An 8,326-nucleotide genomic window follows, 5' to 3' on the forward strand; every position below is an offset into this window, starting at 1 on the left:
ACCCCCATATGAAAATATTTTCTGCTAGGGAAATGTTTATCAAAATGTTTCGAAAATAGCCGATCTACAAGCTCAAAATGGGCAGTAATGGGACGCGTTTGTGAGCTTGTAGATTGGCTATTAAGTATTAAGTATACAATGGGATTAAAGTGGTAAAATGTTCCATATTTTGCTGTGGACTGCCTGGAACTTCCTCAAGGACCCCTTGAGGTCCTCAGACCAAACTTTGAGCATCATGCAGATGGCGCTGTTTTTCCTTTATGTTTTCAGATTGCACTTAAGAACGAAAACGGCACCCTAAGAGTGCTCCACAGTGTGCGTGGATTCTGTTCTTACCTACGAACAAATGACAGCTAAGAAAAGATTGAGGGATCCCAAAATCTTCTTAAAAACTTCCTAAGTGGGTCTAAGAACAAATGTCGGTTGGCGCATGAGGCCCATTGTGTATAATATCCTTTTTGGTAGCAATGGCGGGCGGCCTCTCTAAATTTGACTGTGTGTGTGTTTGTCTGTCTGTACACCTGATTGCAGCACAAAGATGCAACCAATTACACTAATTAAACGCCAGAATAATAACACTAAAACATTCCAGGTGACTAAAATGTGACTAAAACTAAAGGTAAACTATGACCTCGAATGTTGCTCAATCGACGCTCCCAGCCTGTGGAGCGGTGCGCTCGGTTATATCATTAATGTTCCGTCCTGTGATTAATCTCCGTCCTGGGCGACGAGCGGGATTATTTGATAGGAACGGAGACCTCCATTTATGCCACTCGGAGTGTTAAAGGACCATTCAGTGATTTGGGTGATTTGGAAAACCACCCAGTCTGCCCCGGTAACAAAATGTGCACATGCACACGCTCTACAGTGTGGGGAAGTGCAACAGCATGTGCACCAAGGCCCGCCCCCACACATGATTGGAGGAAGGCCCCTCTCATCCTGATTGGATGAAGGCTTTGCCACCCGCCACCAAAACTGAAACTAGGGTTTTTTGACCCCAGGGGCTCACTGGGGACAGGGAGGAACTTCTTATATGGTCAGCACACTCTGTATATAGTAGGGAGGATTATCCAAATAAAAAGAAAAAACAAGTGATATTTGAATGAAGCGAAATCACTGAATATACCTTTAACCCATTTTGGGCGTGGGAACCCCTTTTGGTGTTTCAAGCATTATGTTATACATTAGCTATTGGAAAAATAGCAGATCTACAAGCTCAATGAACTTGTAGGTCTGCTATTTTTGAAAAATCGTAAAAATGCGGCACGAATCTTTGAATATATATTCTTTCAGAAGACTTTTTATTTGATTTTATTCGACGTCAGGTCAAAATGGGTTAATGGTCCTTCGAACGTATAGTGGTGTGTGAGAAATGTGACTTATATGTGATGTTGTACAACATCCATTGGAATGGTTTAGGTGTAGCTTGAGTGTATAGCTTGAGTTAATTAATTATCGATTGATGTCTTGCCGTGTGGCGGGAGGATCCACTCCCTATAAAAGAGGGAGGCTGCAGGGGGGCTATCAGTCATTTGGACTTGGAGCAGCAAGCTGTAAACATCTAGACAGGAGAGCTGCCAGGACCCTTGTTGTGTGGGGTTATACTGCCTATTTAAACCACTGTTTCCCACTGTGTGTGTGTGTGTGCGTGCGTGCGTGCGTGCGTGCGTGCGTGCGTGCGTGCGTGCGTGCGTGCGTGCGTGCGTGCGTGCGTGCGCGCGTGCGTGCGCCAGTAATTTCATGAGTGATGCCTGAAGAAGGTCAGTAGACCGAAAGCTTGCTAAATAAATACATTGATTGTTGCACAGATCTGAGTGTGTGGCGCTTCCCTTTATTTTTCTCATGTTCCCTTAATTTGTGGCTCCAGCACCTCACTTAAGTTTTATCAGCGGTGGTTCTTTTTACACTAATTTCATGAAGAAAGAACAGAAATCCCCTAAATTAGAAAACAAAGATTTTAAGAAGTACTGAAAATGGCGGATCTACAATGGGTCGATAACATTACAATCTGCTAGTTTAGGTTGTTTGTTACGCTACCGGATTATGTCGTGCATGTAGACTGAGAACCACAGATTTTTAGAGGGCATTTGTAGAATCGGCCTCAGGTCTTAACCGATCTGGGCGGGAACCCCTTTTGGTGTTTTAAAGCATCATGTTACACTTTAGCTATCGAAAGATAGCAGATCTACAAGCTCGTAGCGCGGCACCGAGTGCCGCGCTACGAGCTTGTAGGTCTGCTATTTTTGAAACGTCTTGAAAACGTGGCGCAAATCTTTGAATGTCTATTCTTTCAGAGCCAACGTTTTGAACTCAAACTCTTTGCTTCTGGGGGAGTCCCTGGAACAACATATTTTCAGATGGGGGTCGGCGGCCAATTACATATCATTTTTGGGGTCCTTGACATGAAATGGTTTGAGAACCACTGATATAGAAACATCGGGTTTTCAGAAAACTGTCGGCCTAAATGGGTTAAAGGCTTAAAAAGAATTCTAAGCGCATGAGAAGGACAACCCAGGATGTCAGTGTAGGACACTGCTTCTCAACGTGAGGTCCAGGGACCCCCAGCGGGTTCTTGGAAGGGATGGCAGGGGGGGCCTCCCCATGCTACTGTATAAATGATTGATGGTTGGGAACCAAATGGACCCTTACAACCCGCCTGTTCTATTTGTACACTCTCAGAGTTAAATTCACACAATTTCACATGTGTGATCACGCTCACGAGCACACGCACGTATGCGCACGCACAGACACAAAACATGTCATGTCATTACCATAAGTGGCCTATACCGTCAATTAAATTAATCCTCTTAAAGGGATATTTCAACATCTACTCTGGCTTTTGTTAGCACCCGCGACAGTTTTTTTTAAGTTGCTCGATTCATTCTTTAGACATTTGATCTACATTTTATTAGCGCTTGTAGATTTGCTATTTTCACTAGTGTGTAAACTACCGTACTAATCTCTTTTGGGTCTCGACCTGAAAGGTTTGGGAGCCACTGATTTAAAACACCATTTCCTTTGTTTTGTTTTGTATGTATTATTTATTTTCTGTAATATTTATTATAATTGTATTATGTTAGTCGCCATGACAAGTAAAAGAGGTGGTTTTCCAATGAGTTATACCTGTCATGGATATTTGTTCACTATTCTGAGGTTTATGGTATATGACTAAGCGAGTTTCAACTGTGATTTACTCTGTAATGGTACATGGTAAGAACTCCATACATATCATGGGCACCAAGTCATATCAAAACAATGTCCTTGGATGTGTTTTTATCAAAACTGTGTTTTTCTTCATAACTGATTTTCGAGATACATGCATGAATAGACAAGGTACTGGTCGGACTATGTAAACATGGTCAAGATATGCGTTAGAATGTCTAATTTTACCCCCAAAAAAAGAGTTTCTATCATGTTCCATTTCAGAGATATTGGCAGTTCTAGATGGATTGGTCAGAGAAAATACTGCTTTTTCATGACTGACCATGCTACTTATAGATGGCAAAATATCCACAGTGGTACATGTGAACTTGAACTAGACAACTCACTCTTTAAAATGAGATATGGCATGGGTATGTAGTGTACGCCCAGCAGAAAATAGAACTTCAAACGCGATTAACTCTGAACTCATCCTAGAAACAGTACAGTACTGTAAATGCAGGCTGTTCAGTTCATTTTCTTCCTGGAAGCAGACAAGTCAAGCTTTCTCTGAAGGCCTTTCGTTGTCGCACATTCACAACAGAGAATTTTCAATAAATCATTCAAAAAGTGCAATCTGCCATAGAAGCTACCAACTAAAGTGATTTGACCAGAATCTGCTAAAGAGTTAATATCAGAATACTGATATATGATAACGATATGAAAGGCATTTGAAATTAAATAAAAAAAATCACACCCGTGTGAACTGAGTGGTGTAAGGTTTTATATAGCATGATCAGCTGTGGTCTGACGTAATGTCTGACGTAATGAAATCACACCCTAGCCAAAGATCTTTAAAGATCTTTGGCTAGGTAGGGTCGTCTTCTGATGTGATGATTTGTGACCATGAAGTTGATTCAGCTGGAGTTTTTGTCCGATGTGAGGTATTATATAAGGTAAGGTATTATATAGCCTGATCAGCTCTGATCGGACGTAATGAAATCACACCCGGATGTGATTTCACAACTGGCTTTTTTTGTGCAGAAAAAATGAGCATGGTTGCTACGGTCATCCAGTTCACCCGGGTGTGATTTAATTACGTCAGAAATTATTTTGAACATAGCAACCATGCTCATTTTTTTCTGCACACAAAAGCCAGTTGTAGGAGTGGTTTACACCACTCAAAAATGTTCCAATTGAAAAATAGCAAAATAAATAAATCAGGATTTCAATTAAAATATAGCAAAAATAGCTGATCTACAAGCTCAAAACGTGTCGCACTGCGACGTGCTTTGAGCTTGTAGATCTGCTATTTTTGCTACGACTATGTAATATGCAATGTGGCCCTCTGGAGTGAGTGTGGAAATATAGTGGCCCTCGGCCTCTACATCGTCAAAGTTGCCCACCCCTGATCCAGAGAGCGTTGCAAGTGGGTCAGAGCAATCAAGAACCCGAAGTACAAGGACAACGCGCTAATCGTGGAGCTACAAGCTCGACAAGCTCAAAACGTGTCGCAGTGCGACGCGTTTTGAGCTTGTAGATCTGGTATTATTGCTACGACCAGTATATGCCAACACAAGCAGACTGAAGAACAGTTCTATCCCCCCAGGCTGTAAGACTGCTTAACAAGCCTAAAGGAACAATGAACATTTTTATGGTATTACGGCCTTGTATGCTGATCTGAGTTATTTTAAACTTTTAAAAACCTTTTAGACTAAGTAGGCCTATCGTTATTTATTCACTGTTTTTATTTGTGTATTGTGGAGCATCACCCAACCTAAGTTTTACACAATGCATGTCCTTGTACATCTGTGTGACAATAAACATATTGAATCTAGTACAGGAAATCTATGGAAAATACAACCTCAATCGAATTGCAAAAAAAACAAACTCAGCTGATTTTGCATCTTCAATATATCCTGAATAACAGAAAGAAAGTTGCCTGGAATTGTCTGAGGGGAAAGTGTTGAAAATGGCCTGTACAGTATGGCCACCATTGACATCCTATTATAAGGCAATATTTTCTAAATTTCCTTATGCTTTGAGTAGCATGTGACATATCAAACTAGGGGGTTTTCATGATGCTGAAGCCATTCCAAGCATTAGTTTTGCACAAAAACACTGGGCTAGATTTTGCCATAGCAACTTGCTCAAATGTGATGATGTCAGCACATTTGATCAACACTTTCCCCTCAGACGATTTTTTTGTCTGTTATTCAGGATATATTGAAGATGCAAAATCAGCTGAGTTTGTTTTTTTTGCAATTAGATTGAGGTCAAATTACATTATTACTGGACTACCTCTGGAGTGAGTGTGTAACTATAGTGGCCCTCTGGAGTGAGTGTGTAACGATAGTGGCCCTCTGGAGTGAGTGTGTAACTATAGTGGCGCTCTGGAGTGAGTGTGTAACTATAGTGGCCCTCTGGAGTGAGTGTGTAACGATAGTGGCGCTCTGGAGTGAGTGTGTAACTATAGTGGCCCTCTGGAGTGAGTGTGTAACTATAGTGTCCCTCTGGAGTGAGTGTGTAACTATAGTGGCGCTCTGGAGTGAGTGTGTAACTATAGTGGCCCTCTGGAGTGAGTGTGGAAATATAGTGGCCCTCTCCATCGTCAAAGTCGCCTGCACCCCTGATCTAACTTAACGCAATACAAATCGAAACCTGTCTAACTCGTCCTTGGCAGTCATTGAGTTAATATTCCCTCAAACGTGACGGGAGTAACACAAAAAAACTAAACAAAAACATACAAACGGAAAGTCCCACTTCTCCTTCACGAACATCCGTTTCTTTTGGTCCCTGCATTTCATGGGAGATATTCGCAGTCGGCGTGCTGCATGTTTTTCATCTCTAAGATAATAAATAAATTCTATTCGCAAGTCACATTTGTGTAAATCTCAAGGCGCAAGAAAAAGCATTGGTGTAGAAAAATAATGTGACACCGCAATAAAAATACCTAAGAAACAGAAACCTAGAAGTAAAACCATGGAGCTAAAACAATGCTTTGTTGAAAAGGAAGGTCTTTAGTCTTTAGTAGTTTAAAATAATCTAAAGACAAAATGGGAAGGGGGCGGCCGAGCAGAGTCCCGGTCGCCCATGGCGGGGTTCAACATCCACTGGAACGCACGGGCAGCAAGCACAGCGGCAGCTATCTCCCGTCGCCGACGATTAGACGCTTTACCGTCTACGGTTTCCACCGGTTATTCCCAACGTGGCGGGCCTGCCGCTCTTCTTCGTCCTTTGCTGCGTCGTCGTCATGGCCGCCATCTCCCAGCGCACGTTGTGCGGGAGCCCCGACTGCTTGAGGCCGTGGCGGACGACCGCCAGCTTGCACAGCGTCTTCAGGCTGGGACGGAAGTCCAGGACGTGCAGGTCGTCCTTGTTGAAGAGCACCACGCGGTCGTCGCCGACCGGGCAGCAGCACATCCAGCGGCCCCGGGACTGGGACTGGGACGGCCCGCCAACGTCGTCCCCCTTGGGCCGGACCTTCCTCCAGGAGGACGCCGCCGGGCTGAACCGCCACAGGTCGGCGAAGTGCCGGTCCCAGTCGCTGCCGCCGAACACGTACAGCTCCCCGCCGTGGGTGAACGCCGAGTGACCGAAGCGTCCCTCCGGACGAATGGTCCCCGCGGCGGGCGTCGTCGGCGTCTTCAGCCAGCGGCGGCTCTTTGTGTCGAACGCCCTGACGTGGCCGTAGCGCTCGCCCTGGTCCCCGAGGCCGCCGAACACGAACACCGTCGTCCCGACGGCGGAGGAGGAGTGGAGCGACGAGGCGGGCGGCGGGGTTCCCGCGTCCGCGCCGCTGATCGAGGACCAGACCATGGCGGCCGTGTCCAGCGCGTGCATGCTGTTCGTCTGCCCGGCCCACCGGGTGGTCCCGCCGTAGACGTACATGGCCGTCCCCACGGCGCACGCCGAGTGGTTGCCCCTCGCCTCCGGAGCGCTCCCGGACGCCCCGGGCCGGGACCACCGGCGCCCGTCGACGTCGAACGCGTACAGCGCGCCGTAGCACCGCCACTCGCCCGCGACGCTGCTGCAGCCGCCCCAGACGTAGACCGTGGCAGCGGCCCCGGCGATGAGCACGGCCGTGTAGCCCTCGTGTATGGAGGGAGCCGCCGGGGGGCGCTGGTTGCCCGGGAGCTGCTTCCAGCGCAGGGAGACCGTGTTGAAGACGTGCACCTCGTTCTGCATCGTCGTCGTCGTCGTCACGAGCTTGCCGTTGTTGCGGAACCCTCCGAACGAGTACACGTCCGGTCCCACCGCCACGGCGACGTGATATATGTTGACCGGAGCTCCTCCTTTCAGATGAGCCGTCCACGACAGCATGCCGCCGCCCGAACTGCTACGTCCGCCACGTGCGCCAGCCGCGGACGTCAGGAGGACTCCCCCGGGCCTCCTTTTTCCGCGCAACGTCGGAGGTCCGACTCGGTGTCGCGTAGTATTCACGCACGCATCTCGGGTCCTGGGTCGGAGAGGCTGCTGGCTTCCGGGTGTTTTCGGACCCGCTGAGAACATACACAAGGCAGCCTCGACGCACGCACACGGAAACCGGGGAGAATCAAAAGGACGACGCAACGAACAACCAGCAACAGAGAACGGTCACACAGGCTGATCTTGAATAGTCTCTCGGGCTCGTTAGCCAACTAGGCACGGCCGACACCCGCAGGCGAGTCCACGCTAATGCAGAGGAGGGGAGGGGCTGGAGGGCTCAGGAGGAGGAGACACTGGGGAAAGTCACAAGGGAACACGGGACAAGGCAGGGCACAGTGCGGCGCATGGGATGATGGTGGCTGTGGACCATTACAAATAATTTGCTAAGTCTTGCGTGTAAAATAATCAAGCAATGTCTCCACACTGACGATTATATTGGTCCAGCGGCCAGAGTGTCACAGGATGCTTGGCCAAACCGTGGCAGCCGTTAAGTTGGGTAGGCCAATCAGGTGATCCCGTGCCTGTTGACATGGCCAATCAGGTGATCCTGCACCTGTTGACCATTATAGCCAATGATTGGGGTATTTGGGCTTCTGACTGATACTGTCCATCCAATCATGCTTGAGTGTGTCATGGTCTTTTCAATGACTTATCTTTCATACATGTTTGAGGGGCGCTCGCCCCTCCAATGCATGTGTGTTTGTAGCACGGAATGTGAAGATTTGATTGGCTGATTGGTATGATGATAAGAGGTCCCCTC

The 8,326-nt window shown here is 47.1% G+C and overlaps 1 protein-coding gene across 1 annotated transcript; it reads right to left on the bottom strand.

Annotated features, from left to right (window-relative positions):
• Positions 1-6,312: 6,312 nt before the first annotated feature.
• On the bottom strand, positions 6,313-7,461 carry LOC306941154 (kelch domain-containing protein 3-like; the record flags this gene model as incomplete). The annotated part of the gene is made up of 1 exon (XM_079526466.1): positions 6,313-7,461. One exon carries the CDS (start codon positions 7,459-7,461, stop codon positions 6,313-6,315), a length of 1,149 nt encoding a protein of 382 aa, XP_079382592.1.
• Positions 7,462-8,326: the final 865 nt, after the last annotated feature.

Source organism: Electrona antarctica, assembly GCF_951216825.1.
Source record: "Electrona antarctica genome assembly, chromosome: 17".
Taxonomy (NCBI): domain Eukaryota; kingdom Metazoa; phylum Chordata; class Actinopteri; order Myctophiformes; family Myctophidae; genus Electrona; species Electrona antarctica.